We start from the raw sequence: 15,472 nt of genomic DNA on the forward strand, positions 1-15,472 counted from the left end.
TAACAGTTTGGGTCATTTTTTGCTTCTCACAGCTTTAAGGTCTACTTTGTATTTTGCAAATATGGGAATGTCTTTGGAGAAACCAGAAGCATCATTTCTGTGTTTCCACCATTCCCATTCCTGAAGAACTAGGGGAAAGCCGACTCAAGGGGCCACCTGGAGAGAGGAGCGCAGGACAACCAGCCCAGCCCACTGCGAAGCACTTAGTGCTTCGATGCCCTGACTGGTTTCAGACTCGTCTCTGGAGGACGATGAGCTCACCGAGCTGGCAGATCGACAGAGCAAAGGGGCCAAGCAAGGAAAGGGATGCTGGCCGTGCAAGAAGCCCCTGCCTGCGGGCGGGCGCGGGAGAGCAGCTCCCGTGGCTCGTTACCTGGAGGACTCGGCGGTGAAGCTGCCGCCGTCCAGCAGCCGCATCTTGCAGAAGAGGACCCCGTTGACGAAGGGGACCGAGGAGAGCTCCTCGAGCTCGAAGTCCACCTTAAACTTAAACTTCTTCTTCTTCATCATCGTGAGGGCCAGGCGTCGGCGAGCGGGCTGTGCGGACTGGCGCCGCCGCCTCAGCTCGGCCGAGCCTCGGATCCGCCCAGCCCCATGGCCCGGGCCGCGAGCGGCGCGTGGGGGCGCAGCCGGGGGGCGCCGCGAGTCGGCGGGAGCCGGGGCCGCCTGTCGCGGCAGCCCGGGCCGGAGAGCACCGGCGGCTGCAGCGCGGACCCCGGCCGCCCGCGAGGAGCGGTCGCCTTGCAGCTCGCCCGGGGAGTGGGCGCCCTTTCGGTACCGCCGCCGCCGCCCGTCTGATCGCGAGCAGGGAGAGAGGCGCCGCTAGGAGAACGGTCGCCGCCCCCTCCCGGCCCGGGGCGCCCCCAGCGGCCGCGGCCGGAAGCGCACCCAGCGCGGAAGCGGGAGGTCTGCGGAGGGCGGAGGAGCTCCGGACGGGCGCGCGCCCCAGCCGGGGAAGCTGGGCAAGCTAACACGCGACGGCAGCGAGCTCGGCACGCCTCCCCGGGGTTAAAAAAAGACAAACCCAGCCGAAAAAGCTTCCTTCTGCAGCTTCCTCTGCGCCTTTCCTTTCTGGGTTTGCACCGCCCTCCTTCCTCCCCTCCCCCTCCAGTGATTTCACAGTCTCTGGGTTTGAAGATAAATAGAGACAAACAGAATCCCAAACCTAAAAATCTTCTGTAGGGTCTCTAAAATCACTACCTCTTAAACATTAGATGAAAGTCGGGTAGGAGAAAGGAAAAGATTAAAATGTGCTGTGGCCATACCAAGTGCCCAAGCAAGGGGCTGTGCCTTGTGTTTCCTGTCATTGATGGTTTGTTTATTTAATTTCTGTCACCCAAGAAAGAAAAAGGACCAGAGGAGTTAAAATATTTTTCCTTTTAAAAATCTCTCCATACTGTGAACCATAACACACGAAGTCAGATTCTGAAGGCAGACTTAAAAAAAATTCTTCTTAGATGAATAACAATTGCCTACACACACACACACACACACACACACACACACACACACACACACACAGAGAGAGAGAGAGAGAGAGAGAGAGAGAGAGAGAGAGAGAGAGAGAATTTATTGTTAAAATGTATGTTATCAACTTAGCTGCATAGTGTTTTTAGGGAGGGTTCGTGTAGTTATTGTTGTTTGTTTTGTTTTGTGTTTTAGTCAAGGTCTCTAGCTCAGGCTGGCTTCAAACTCCCCATGTAGTCAAGGATGATGTTGAACTTGTGATCCTCAAGTCAGGGTGATAGGAATGTGCCGCCATATCAGATTTGTGCAGTTCTAGGACTCGAACCTAGGACTTCCACGAATGCTAGCAAGCTACCTCACAGCTGAGCTACATCCCTAGCCTGGGATCTGGTCTTTTTAATCTTCGAAACGGTGTAATTAAAAAGATTCTTCTTTGTAGATCACTCCTTTACCTTTTTTTTTTTTTTTTAAAAATCCATTTATGTGTCTGGGTGCCTGTGTACCACATGTGTGTCTGGTAACTGCAGAGACCAGAAACAGTGTCCAATACTCTTAAACTCTTAACAGACAGTTGTGAGCTGCCCTGTGAATTTGAGACTTGAACCAGTTTCCTCTGGAACTGCTGGGGCCATCTCTCCAGCCCACTTATTTATTTATTCATATAAAATATTTTAATTGCCTAAACCATCAGTCACTGGCTAGATTCCATGACCAAAACCCAAAAGCTGCTTGTAATAATTTTAAAGCCCTGGGCTGACCAAGATGGATCAGTGGGCAAAGGGACCTGCAGCCAATCTTAGGACATGTGTTTGATCCCTGGACCTCACCTGGTGGAAGGAAACAACTGTCTAATCCTGCAGGTTGGCCTCTGACCTCCACAGGTTCACTGTGAGGCGTGCACACCTACAAATACACTTGCATTCTATAAATATTAAATCAATATATTTAAAAAAAAAACTTTTAAAGTCAAAATCAGGCTGCAGTGTGTGACTTCAATCCTGAGAATCCATGTAAAAATGGAAAGAGAACCAGTTCCGCAAAGTTGTCCTCTGAGACCCAAACACCCCCATGACATGCACAATTCCACATACATGTATCTCTCAACCCCACACAAGAATAACAATATATAGCAACTTAAAAAAGACAGAATCTAAGACAGAAAAAAAAACCAACCCTAAGTAGAAATTGGAATAAGAAGTGATGGATTGAAAATTATCCGGCTTTATGAATTTTAAAGACTAGGATTTGGGAGAGAAAGTAGGAGGTACCCCAGGTGACTCAGACAGGGTTTACTATTTGAGTGAGTTAATTTGGTAGTAGAAGTTTGCTGCCTTGTGGGACAGAAATAGATGGGGGAAGTGTTAGTGGACTTTGATGTTTGTAGCTTGCAGAAGCAGAGGGACTGAACACTGTGGGCAGGAGGGCAGACGGGGAGAGGGCAAAGAATGAGAGTCTGAGCTGTTTTCAGGGAGCAAGGCCGAGCCTTCGTGCCTGTGAGAGGTTAAGGTTGAAAAGATGCATTTGGGAATTGTGGTAGTCACTGATGGCGGAAGCCCAAAAGGCGGATAAGATGGAGAGTATTTGATGGCCAGATGGAGGAGGAGGTGACTGTGAAGGCTTCCCAAAACAAGCAGCCTGAGAAAGAGACCAAGAGAGAGTTCAAACCTTGTAACATTAGTTATTAAGATCTGCTGGGATACTGGATGCAGAGAGAGAAGGATTCTTGGGGCTTGCTGGCAGCTATATAAACATCTGATGTTGACCTCTGGCACACACACACACACAATGTGTGTGTGTGTGTGTGAATGAGTGCATATGTCCGTGCACTGCAAATCCTGAAAAGAAGCTATAGAATTGAAGAGCTCATAGGTCATTGGTAACCTTGGCAAGGGAATTTTCCATAAAAGATCTTGGCAAAGCGATATTAAAACGGTCCTGTAAGTGAGCAGAAGGTAGCTATGAGGAAGGATGACTAAAAGGGTTTTTCTGATTTTTGTCATTGAATGAGAGTTGACATTAGTCCAAGGAGGGTTCAAACTTTTCAGCAGTATTCAGGAACTTTGTAGTACTTACTGAGTTACTATTATGTGCTGAGCACCTTATAGACCTGAGGTGCATCACAGATGCTACATCCTATGGAGGACATAGAAAAAAAAAAGCAGAGTTATAGTGCAATGTAACAGCTAGTGGTCTGTAAGTGATGGAGAAGGGAGTGGGCTGTGATAGAAAATAACACCAGCTAACAAGTTAAGTAGGCTTGTGAAAGCGTTTCTGGGATTAGTGACTTTAGAGCTGAGGCCTGAGATGATGGTCAGGGTGGGGAACAGTTTCTGTCCTATTCTCATGCTGAGCGGTTCAGAGGAAGAGATACTATGTTGCAGAGGGAACTGAAATTAGTTCTGTCTGTCTGCAGTTCAGAGTCCTACTTGGAAACTGGTGTAATGGAGAGCCATTGTTGTCTTAAACCAGAGGCATTTCAAACCATATTCAGATCTGAATTTTATAAGGCTCTCCAGCTGTAGTAACACTGGAAGGCAGCCTACATTTTGATTATTAAACACCTGGCATGAGTCAGGATGTAGGCAGGAAACAGTCCAGTACTCCCAGTATTTAAAAGAGGAAGGCTCAATGAAAGGATTCCGTACAGTGCCAACCCCAGGCAGAGAGGCGGGGAGAAATAACCTTGCTATCCCTTACCTCCTCTGTTCTGATCTCCTGCAGGTGCTTCTTATGATGCCAAACCAGCCCAAGCCAGAGACTAAAGGGCCCTGAAAAATGTGCTTTAGAGGAGACAGATACGTAGGGCATACAGGGCTGAGAACAGAGCCAAGCAAGGGACCAGAAAGCTGTGAGCACACAGTTAATTCAGCCAGCATTCTCTACTGAAACCCAACACAAATTTGTGCGTGTGTGTGTATATATAATCTATAACATTTCTTTTGGAAATCTGTAGGATATTGAATGCCAAGACACATCACCTGTTTGGTCTGTGGTTCCCCCCCCCCAAACCATAAACTTACTTTTGTTGCTACTTCATAACTGTAATTTTGCTACTGTTATGAATTGTAACGTAAATATTTTGGAGAGGTTTGCCAAAGGGGTCATGACCTACAGGTTAAGAAACACTGTTCTAGCCTCTACTCTATGAGATGAGAAGGAGTAAATCTTTGAACAGTTATCTGGACCATCTCTCCCCTGCCATCATAGTTATGGGGGACACCTTGACCTAAGATGGAAGAGCCACAAAATCATAAGAACTCTGATCTCTGAGCCACACCTCCAGGAAACATTTTGGGTTGAGGGAAATTTGTCTTAGACTCGTGAGATTTGCAGACCACCCACATGCTGTAACAACACGAGGCAGAGCTATTCTGATTAGAATGTAGGTGCGGAACTGATAATAGGATACTGCTACTGACTCTCCCATCATGAGGACCTTAAGAGGAGCCTACAAATCACATTCATGTCACCATAACTTGCTTGCAAATGGCCACAAATACCAGGAGATAGCCTGTATTAAGTCAGACCTGTTTTTGTCTTAAGTGCATCTCGTTAGCAGAACTGTTTTGAACCTGTACTTTGAATGCCAAGGGAATTTCAGGGGTGTAATATTTTTGAAAAAAAAAAAACTTTCCAAACTCTTCTAATAGCACGGCAGAGTGGAAAGTAACAACCTGGAGCACTTCAGCATCCGTGATGCAGGTTCTTCAAAGGCAGAGACGGTTAGGTCAGCTAGTCACCTTTGCATCCTCTGTGAAGTTTGGTAGTAGATAGCCAGTAAGAATTTCTTGAAATAGCCGGGCATTGGTGGCGCACGCCTTTAATCCCAGCACTTGGGAGGCAGAGGCAGGCGGATTTCTGAGTTCGAGGCCAGCCTGGTCTACAGAGTGAGTTCCAGGACAGCCAGGGCTATACAGAGAAACCTTGTCTCGAAAAACCAAAAAAAAAAAAAAGAAAAAAAAAAAGAATTTCTTGAAATTACTTGGATTTATGAAGCAGTCCTAAGCTGTGTTTCACCTTAGGTGAAATAACAGAGCTACAATTCCCAGAATGTTTGCTGCCAAAGGTTGTGGCCTGCTCTCTAACAGACCGGAGCATGACAAACACAGCGCCAGCAGGCTTTGCTCTTCTCTCTCTTTTCCTCTCTTCTGCTAAAAAACCGTTAGGTTACATTCCTAAAGCTAGGCCCCAAGGCCCATTACCTTATTTGGTCACTGACTCGTTCCTGAGTCAAAACACTAATGTCCAACAATCAAAATTCATTATTTGGCTAACACATCCAATCAGGACTTACCAACTCACTCTATCAGAGTCTCCCTTTTCATCCTTAAAAACCCACTCCTGAAAAAAAACAAACAAAAAACCCAAAACAACAACAACAACAACAACAAAACCCACCTTTTGCTGCTGTTGCTTGCTATCTGCCTTTATTTGATCCAGATGTAGCTCTTGTCCCTGCCCCCGATCGCCCCTCCAGGGTAATAAATCTTCGTGCTGAGATCTTGGTGTCTGAGTGTGTCCTATATTGCCTCTGAGGGGCTGTCCAGTCCCTACAGGGTTGACAGTTTTTATAATACCCTCTACTATGAGAAGGGCATGGTGGTCACTAGAAAGGGGAGGTGGAGGTGATGTGTTAGTCAGACTTTCTGTTTCTGTGACACTATCCAAGAAGAACAGTTTTAAAAGAAGGAAAGACTTATTTTCACTCATAATTTCAGGGCGCAGATAGAGCCATTGTTTTGGGACTTGGGTAAAGCAGAACACTGTGGAAGGAGAGCTTGTGGTAGAGGCTCGCTCACCTCACAGTGGCCAGGAAGCAGGAGCAAAGAAACAGGAAGGGAGCAGAGGCAAAAGATGCCTCAAAGCTTCCCCTCTTCCCATGACTCATTTCCTCTTCCCAGACCGAACTCCCAGGTTTCCCTACCTCCTAAAATAGTGCCACCAGCTGGGGATCTGGTGTTTACCAACATGAGCAGTGGAGAACATTTCCTATTCAAAGCAAACAAATAGGGTTAAGAAAAGTAGCTATAGCCAAAGAAATTATGGAAGTTAAAGCTAGGTTCAGTTGTAAATAAAACTCAAAAGTAACAGTGGATTAAGTATGAGAAGAAGGTGGAAGGAAGAGAGGTATGTTCTCTTCCACTGAGAACACTTCTTGGAAGATACACAGTCCGTTCTTATTTAAATCCCATCACAGCCCCAATGCCAGGCTCTACCAAAACTGCCCACAGGTGCTCTTCCTTTACTTCTGGCATCTGTTGGTTAGATTTTGAAGACAAGGGAAACGTTGGAAGTTACATAATAAAGATGACAGAGCCTAGGTCCCTAGATGAATGTGTAACAGAAATTAACCTTACCTTTCCACCCCTAACCAGGAATGCTTACATAGAACTGTAATGTGAGAAAGAGACGTGTTGGTTGGAATATGCTTGGCCCATAGAGAGTGGCGCTATTAGGAGGTGTGGCCTTGTTAGAGAAAGTGCGGCACTGTGGGGCTGGGCTTTAGAGAGCTCCACCTATGCTCAGGATCCACCCACTGTGGAGGAGAGCTTCCTTCTAGCTGCTTGAGGATGCCATTCTCTCCTGGATGCCTTCAGGTCAAGGTACAGAACTCTCAGCTCCTTCTCCAGCACTGTGTCTGCCTGCATGCTTTCTGCTATGATGATAATGGACTAAGCCTCTGAAATTGTAAGCCAGCCACAGTTAATGTTTGCCTTTTTAGAGTTTCCTTGGTCATGGTGTCTCTTCATAGCAATGGAAACCCTAACTAAGACAAGAAACTTTTTTTTTTTTTTAACCAAAAACGTTTGAAGTATTCTTGCAACAAATAGCTGGCAATACCTTCATACAAAAATTGTTACAGAAGCAGTGTATAATTGTAAAAAGTTCAAACTACTTAGGCAGGAACAAGGAAACTTACTGGAGATTGAAAAATAGGAACCCTTGACAAGTGTCTTGGTCCATTTTTGTTGTTGTTGTTGCCAAAAGCATAATAAATACCACTGACTGGCTAAGTTATAAAGAGCTTCATTTTGGCTCATGGTTCTACCCAAGGTCAAATGGTGACACAATACCAAAGCAGTACAGGGCATCCTTTGCATGGCGAGAGCCCAGAAACTTAAAAGAGACCTAGCCAAATTGGCTTTTATAGCAGATTCACTCTAGATTGTCTATCAACCCATCAATCCATTAATTACATGATTGAATAAACCCATTCACAAGGGCAGTGCTCTAATCCTCTCTGAAAGGTTCCCCTTCTTAATATTTCATAAGAATTAGATTTCAATACACAGTTCAAACCATAGCACAGGACGTTTGATCAGAGTTGCCTGCAATGGTTTGGAAGAAACACATATGCCTACAAATCCCACAGCTCCATAAAAATGTTGGAAAAATGAGAATGCTAGTAGGTTATGCTTCCTGGCTGCATCAAACAAGATACTACAAACATGAGACAGACTCATGCAATAATTAGCAGGTTTCCAGGCACGGATAAAAAGGAAACAAAGTACTGGAAACTTGAAGCCTCAGGGGACCGGAAAAAATGGCCGCTCTATTTTTCAAAGAATAGAAAATAAGATTGAAAAAGCTTTTGAGCAATGAAAGCCCATTAAGACCCAGCCGCACAGTAAAGATTAGATTAGGGTGTGGCTCCACACTAGAGTCTAATGGTCTCCAAGGAGCCACCTTAAACTGAAAGGGAAAGTTCTAGGAACAAAGTGGCAAAGGAATGAATCAAGACTAAGAATTATCTGTTGAATACTTTCATGCCACTGGCTCATGGAACTGACTGGAAACAAAGTGATAAGCAGTCTCAGTGGCTGAGGGAATACACTGCTAACGGTACCATGGGTCCTTTTTTTAAAAGCTGTGCTTCCCCAAGAAAACTATGTTTCCTGATACCCACTTCAAATTCAACAGTAGAGAGAGACTTCCAGAGGCCAGAAACATGACCATACAGAGCCATGGACAAAGAAGGCACCTCGCCATTATGCCGTCACAGTGGCAGAATTAGAACTTACATATGGTTCAGTAGCTCTCTTTTGCTTTCACAGCCTGAAGTATTTACCACATTACATGTGTCCTCTTGTTGCTTAGAGATAGGGAAAGATGTTTCATCAGCTCATGACTCATGAACCAGTGATATGTTGTGCTGGAGGGCTGTGTTGTGGGGACTTCCCTGTGCATTGTAGAATATTCAGAAACATCTCTGGTCTCTAAGCATGCCCCTCACTCTCAGTGTGTCAGTCAAAAGTATCTCTAGATTTTGCCTAATATCTGCTATGGGACAAACTCACTTTCATCAAGAACAAATGGACCACAGAATGTTGGGGAATTATATCGAGACCTCAGGGAAACTCTTGGGCATTACCTTGGTGTTCTGTACTGTTGACCATAAATGCAGTGACTATGTGAGAAGTTTAGGCCATCTCACTTGGTGAGGAAATGAGTGTATTACTTGTTTTGTCAAGGGGATGAAATGTTTATCTAGTGTTTTAGTTTGGGTTTTTATTGCTGTGACACCATGAACATGGCAACTCATACAAAGAACAACATTTAATTGGGGCTGGCTTCCAGTTCAGAGCTTCAGTCCATTATTATCATGGCAGGAAGCATGGCAGTGAGCAGGCAAACAAGGTGCTGGAGAAGGAGCTGAGAGGAGGAACTCTCACAGGCAGCCAGGAGGAGGGTCTCTCTTTCGTACTGGGTACAGCTTGAGCATAGGACCTCAAAGCCCACCCCCAGAGTGATATTCTTCTTCCAACAAGGACAACCCTGCTAATAGAGTTACTCTCTGTGGGCCAAGCACTGAAACACATGAGTCTGTGGGGGCCAAACCTCTTCAAATCACTACCTCTAGTGATCAAATGGATAGACTATGGCATAAATTTCTGGCTCCTCATGAAATAGGCTTGTTTTAGCAGATGTTTCAACAACATTTTCCAGTTTCAGGCTTGGCCCTCAGAAGCCTCTTGCATGTGGTTCTTCCGGTCTTTGTTTATCCGATGGTGAGATGCTGCTATCAAGGATACCCTTGGAAGACAAGATCATCAAGCCTCCACCAACCTAGGTCCCCAAAGACATTACTTGCTTTTCCAATCCCACTGACCAGAAGATTGATCTGGAAGAAGTGAGAAATTATCATTTAATTTTAAAATAATAGTAATAAAGTTATTACTAATGGTGCTGGAGGTTGGATCTAGGATATCTTATCTGCTAAGAAAATGGGTCCACACTGAGCAATATTCTCAGGCCTTTAATTATTATTAACATACAGTAAAATATACATGAAGCATACCACCTTAAATCTTTTAAAAGTACAATTCAATGATACTAAGTACATCATTGTGCACCACTGTCCTTCCCAGAACTCTTGAAGAATGGATACTCTGTATCCATTGAATAGTAAGTAACCAAAGTAACCCACAGCCCCTGGGACCATTCTATTGTTTCTCCACAGATTTAACTAGACTAGCCACCTTATACAAATGGGATAGTAGCATTTGTCCTTTCGTGGCTAGCTTATTTCTGTGAAATGTTTAATTTTCTTTTTGTCTTCCTAGGGTTTGAACCTAGGGCTTCATTTATGCCAGGATGACACTCTATCACAGTGCTTAAACATTTTCTTTCTTTTTCTTCTTCTTCTTCTTCTTCTTCTTCTTCTTCTTCTTCTTCTTCTTCTTCTTCTTCTTCTCCTTCTCCTTCTCCTTCTCCTTCTCCTTCTCCTTCTCCTTCTCCTTCTTCTTCTTCTTCTTCTCTTTCTTCTTTTTATATGTTTTAGGACTTTAATGTTCTTCATATAGTCAATTGAAAACAGTAACGACAGTGGAACAACCGGAAAGGACCTCAGCAAAGATTTGCAATGTATAGTGTTGCTCTGGTCAGCCTACAAACATAGCCATGTGAACACAGTTTGGGGGTGGAGGATTGGGGATGCAACTGAGTTTTATTTGACAGCCTAACCAAAAATAAAAGACCAACCATTTCTTCTACTTGTGTCAAGGAGAGGAAAGGTGACCCATGGAACTTCCAGAGCCTTCTCATGAAGCAGCTGTAAAAGACAATAGATGGAAGGCGCAAGTGTCCACAACAGAGGACAGTCATGCACAAAGTCATGGGCTGAACAAACTCTAAAATCCTCTGCAGAACTGCTTCATTAGAAATATAAAGGCATAGATATAAACCATATGGTGTTAAAAATACCCACTACATTAATTAAATACTCATGGTTTATCATGTCTCTCTCTATGAGAACAGCAGTATACAGATCCAAAATGCTCACGAGTCATTTATATTTTTTTATTATCACTTTTTTATTTGATATTTTATTTATTTACATTTTAGATGTTATTCTCTTTCTCCATCCCCTCCCCCCATTAACGTCCAATCCCATCCCTCCTCTATCCCTTCCTTTTTTGCTTTTATGCCATTTAAATTACATGCATGTATTAGGGTCAGTTCTAGGTTGAGGAACTAGCAATACAATAGATGCAAATAGTCAAGGAACAAGCAAAACAATAAACCCAAATAGTCAAAGAACAAGCAGGACAATAAACAAGCCACTGAAATACATATTGTGTGCTTGGAGCAGGTAATAATTTTCAAACAAGTGTTTATTGCCTAAATGAACCTTAAGGTTTTTGTTAATTTGTAATATTTGTTTAAGATATGAAGTTGCATTTAATTTATAAATTTATAGTGATTTATGGTTATACGAAAGTTCTGATACAACTAACTTCAGTTTAAGTTTAATATTACTGTAGAAAACATCACAGAGGCTGAGGATGTGGTGCAGCATCAATCAGAATGCTGTCATTCAGATACCAGCACCCACATGATATTTTTATCATGTGGGGAACTTCAGCTCCAAAGGATTGGACACCCCCTTCTTGCCTCCATGGGCACATTTAACACACACGCGCGCACACACAAATCTTCAAAAGAAGAAAAAACGGGTTATCATGGCCTCCATGAAAAACTTTGTAGTAAAAGAGGGGTTGGGGAGAAACAAAGAAAGAAACAGAGGCACATCCACCTTGACTGCATGCTTCCTGTAGAAGGTGGAATCACTGTGGTTGCCAGTTTCAAGCAGTTTCTCATGGAGAGAAGCAACGTGAATGGAAAAGTTGAGTCAGGCCAGAGAGGTCATGGTGCCAACAGGAACAAGGGTGAGCTGAGCCTGGTGGCACAGGCCTGTCATCTCAGCTATATGGGAGGCCGAGACAGGAGGAATACAAATTCATCAAGACCTTGTGTTAGACTAACAAAACTTTAAAAAAGCAAACCAAAGAAACAGACAGTGGGGATGAACAAACCATGGCTGGGGATGTGGGGTGGGGCAGAGAGGACTTGCTAAGCATCAGGCCTAGGTCTGGGATGGAGGGTGGAGTGGAAAAGGAACAAGACCAGAGCCCTTGTAACTTCCCATATCCCTTGTGCTGGCTAATTTTTACGTTAACTTGACACAGCAAGAGTCACATGAGAGGAGGGAACTTCAATTGAGAAAATGCTCCCATGAGATCAGGCAGTAGGGCATTTTCTTCATTAGTGATTGCTGTGTGAAGTCTGTCCATTGTGGGTGGAACCACCCATTGTGAGTGGAGCTGGTGATCTTTGGTTCTGTAAGAAAGCAGGCTGACAAAAGTACAGAGTACCCAGGATACAACCCACAGATAGGAAGAAGTTTAGCAAGCAGGAAGGCCCAAGTGAGGATGCCTCAATCCCACTTAGAAGGGTGAACAAAATAATCACAGGAGGCACAGGGAGGGAGAAACGTGGGCGGGAGAGAGGAAACGGGGAACAGGATCAGGTATTGGGCATCAGGGAAATAGGAGAGAAACCCAGAGGAGAATAAACTGAAATATGCAGTTTCTGGGGATGGGAGGTCGGGGAACCCTCTAGAAAATCCCAGAAAGGTGGGAGATGAGACACTCTCAGGACTCAGTGGGGAGGTCACATGACCTTAGCCAAAATGCCCAACAGTGGGGAGAAGGAACTCAAAGAATCTACCTCTAGTAGATAGACGTCCCAAGTAGAGGGATGGGGGTTACTAACACATAGTCAAATTTATGACTTAGAATTGTTCCTGTCTAAAAGAATTGCAGGGACAAAAATAGAGAAGAAACTGAAGGAAAGGCTATTCAGTGACCAGCCCAACTTAGGATCCATCTCATGGTGGGAGGCACCAAGGCCTGACACTACTGCAGATGCTATGATGTGCTTACAGTCATGAGCCTAGCATGGCTGTCCGCAGAGAGGCCCTACTAGCAGTTGACTGAGACAGATGCAGGTACTTACACCCAACCAATGGACTGAAGTCGGAAACCCCTGTGGAGGGATAAGGGGAAGGACTATAGGATCTGAAGGGGAGAGCAACTCCATAGGAAGACCAGCAATTTCAACTAACCTGGACCCCTGGTTGCTCCCAGAGACTAAGCCACCAACCAGGCAGCATATATGGACTTCTCCGAGGCCCTGGGCACATATATAGCAGAGGACTGCCTGATCTGGCCTCAGTGGGAGAAGATGTGCCTAGTCCTCAAGAGACTTAAGGCACCAGGGAAGAGGGATGGGAGGGGGTTTGAGGGGAGCACCCTCTTGGAGGCAAGGAGGAGGGAGAATGGGATGAGGAACTGTGGGGGAGGGTTTGGAAGGGGGGTCAATGGGTGTAATATAATTAATTAATTAATTAATTAATTAATTAAAACAAGCAAGCAAGTAGGCTGAGAAAGCCCATGAGGAACAAGCCGCCCTTCCATGGCCCCTGCATCAGCTCCTGCCTCCAGGTTCCTGCCCTGTTTGAGTTCCTGACTTGGCTTCCCTCAGTGGACTGTGACACACGATGTGTAAGCCGAAGAAGCCCTTCCCTCCCCAAGCTGCAGTCGGTAATGATGTCTCATCATGGCAGCGCCAGTCGGAACTAAGACAACTTTCCCCAAAAGGTCTCAGAAAGACTTTACCAAAGTATATGTGAAGAACGACCAATGTGATTGGGTAAACATAGCTGATGACAGCAAAAGGAGTTACATCACCTCTAGATCCACTAGGATGAAGAAGGTGAAGGTTAAAATTCACTTAATCTGAAATCCATCAAGTAAATTTTTGAACAAAATGTTGGGATAAAAATCGATGCTAGAACATCATGACCCTTTTCTCCCAATCCCACAATTCATCTTTGGAAAACAACTCAACTAGGTTATTTAAAAACCATGGGCTTGTTGAGCATGATAGCGCGGGCCTGAAATCCCAATATTAATAAAGTCTGCAGTAGGGAGATTGAGAGTTCCAGGCCAGCCTGGGCTATAGAGGGAGCCTTTCCTTCTCCCTTCCCCTCCCCTCCCCCTCTCCCTCCCCCTCTCCCTCCTTCCTCCTCTCTTCTCTCTCTCCCTTCCCCTCCCCCTCCCCCTCCTCCCTCCTCTCTTCTCCCTCTCCCTTTCCTTCTCCCTCTCCCTCCCCCTCCCCCTCCCTCTCTCCCTCCTCCCTCCCTCCCTCCCTCTCTCACACACAAGTGAGCTATTTGGCCTTAACTGAAAGACACAATGTAGAAGCTTAAATAATCACATGCCCAGCTTTTAAAAAGGCCTTTATATTTCGAAGGAAATACTGCAGTTTAAAAAAATAAAACCAACACCATATCTTTTGAGCTGACAAGTGGTTCCTAGGGAAAGGTGCTTGCCTCCAGAGCCTGGTGCCTTGTGTATATCACTGGGATCCAGGTAAAGATAGAAGGAGAGAACTGACTCACAACGTTGCCCCCTGGCCTCCACATGCACACTACGACGTGTGCTCTCCCCTGCTATCCTGCATGGCCACTCGCAATGATTAATAAAGTTTTAAAACAGTAACCACAAACCCCTGTCTTTCTTTGGTTGTGTAGTGGAATAGACGTCCACGGATACTAAGAAATGATACTGCATTGTCTTGAGCTCCAGTCTGCCTGATAGGAAAACAATTTCTTTGAAGGAGGACACACAATTACTTTCTGAGGTTCGTATTTCATGTCTATAACTCGAGCTCTTTCATTATAGTCTTGTTTTAATCTATGTTTAAAATCCTATGCAAAACTGGCAAGCTGTCTTCGTAGGTCTTAAAAGTGGACATTTAATTCTATAATTTTCTGTCACAAACAGGAGTGTTTATTCAACTTCTTTCCTGTCAGGATCTAACTAGAGTGGGTCAAAAGTTGTTCCACTGAGCACTTACGAGCCTCTGAAGTGCCCTAGGGCCTAGCTTCTTAATCTGTGGCCAGCGACTCATACAAGGTTGTGTAACTAATGTAGGGGCCATGACTAATTTAGCAACAGTAAGTTTTCTGAATGTGCAACAGAAATTGCCTCCTAGTAAGACGTGTAAGGCAGCCAGTGTGTTTCTTGTACCTCACCCATATTGCAGCACGCTTCTCCCTCCCCACAGCCTTGGTTCTAAATACACACAACACGTATGTACCCTGTGTGTCATAAATGCTTCACAACACCAAGGAATGCTCCCTGAATCATCTCAGTTTAGATTTGAGATTTTGTGTATGCTGGACTGTGTTATTTTATAATATAAATATACATATACACACACAATTTTATGTTGTTGTAGAGAGAGTGGATTAATTATGAAAACAGATACTTTCAAAATATCTTCTGGAGCTGAAGCTAAGCGGGTAAAGGTGCTTGCTGTCAAGCCCAGCCTACGGACCTACATTCCATCCTCAGGACTCACGTGGTAGGAGAGCGCTAACTTCCCTGAGTTGGCTTCTGACCTATGTACAAGTGTGTGTATGCTCATGCACAAATGAATAAGTAAATACATACATAAACAAACAATAATGACAATAGTAAATCTGGGCGTGACATGGCTGTTGTACTCATGAATTCACTACAGCGGCTGCCAGCACAAGATTGGGTCCATGAATGTTTTATCATGGATGGGGGAGGTGTTATGAGACGCCACAATTCCTGTGGATTGTTGGCAGTTAATGATTTTGGGGAAAGGGTGCTATTTGTTTCCATGGTGT

The 15,472-nt window shown here is 44.6% G+C and overlaps 1 protein-coding gene across 1 annotated transcript in view; it reads right to left on the reverse strand.

Annotated features, from left to right (window-relative positions):
- Fam102b (family with sequence similarity 102 member B) overlaps positions 1–510 on the reverse strand; it is a 52,956-nt gene extending 52,446 nt beyond the window's left edge. The window contains exon 1 of the mRNA XM_028757416.1: positions 374–510. Coding sequence (XP_028613249.1) covers positions 374–510 — 137 coding nt within the window. The remainder of the gene's footprint in view (positions 1–373) is intronic.
- Positions 511–15,472: the final 14,962 nt, after the last annotated feature.

This window comes from Grammomys surdaster, unplaced genomic scaffold, assembly GCF_004785775.1.
Source record: "Grammomys surdaster isolate TR1022 unplaced genomic scaffold, NIH_TR_1.0 126158, whole genome shotgun sequence".
NCBI lineage: Eukaryota > Metazoa > Chordata > Mammalia > Rodentia > Muridae > Grammomys > Grammomys surdaster.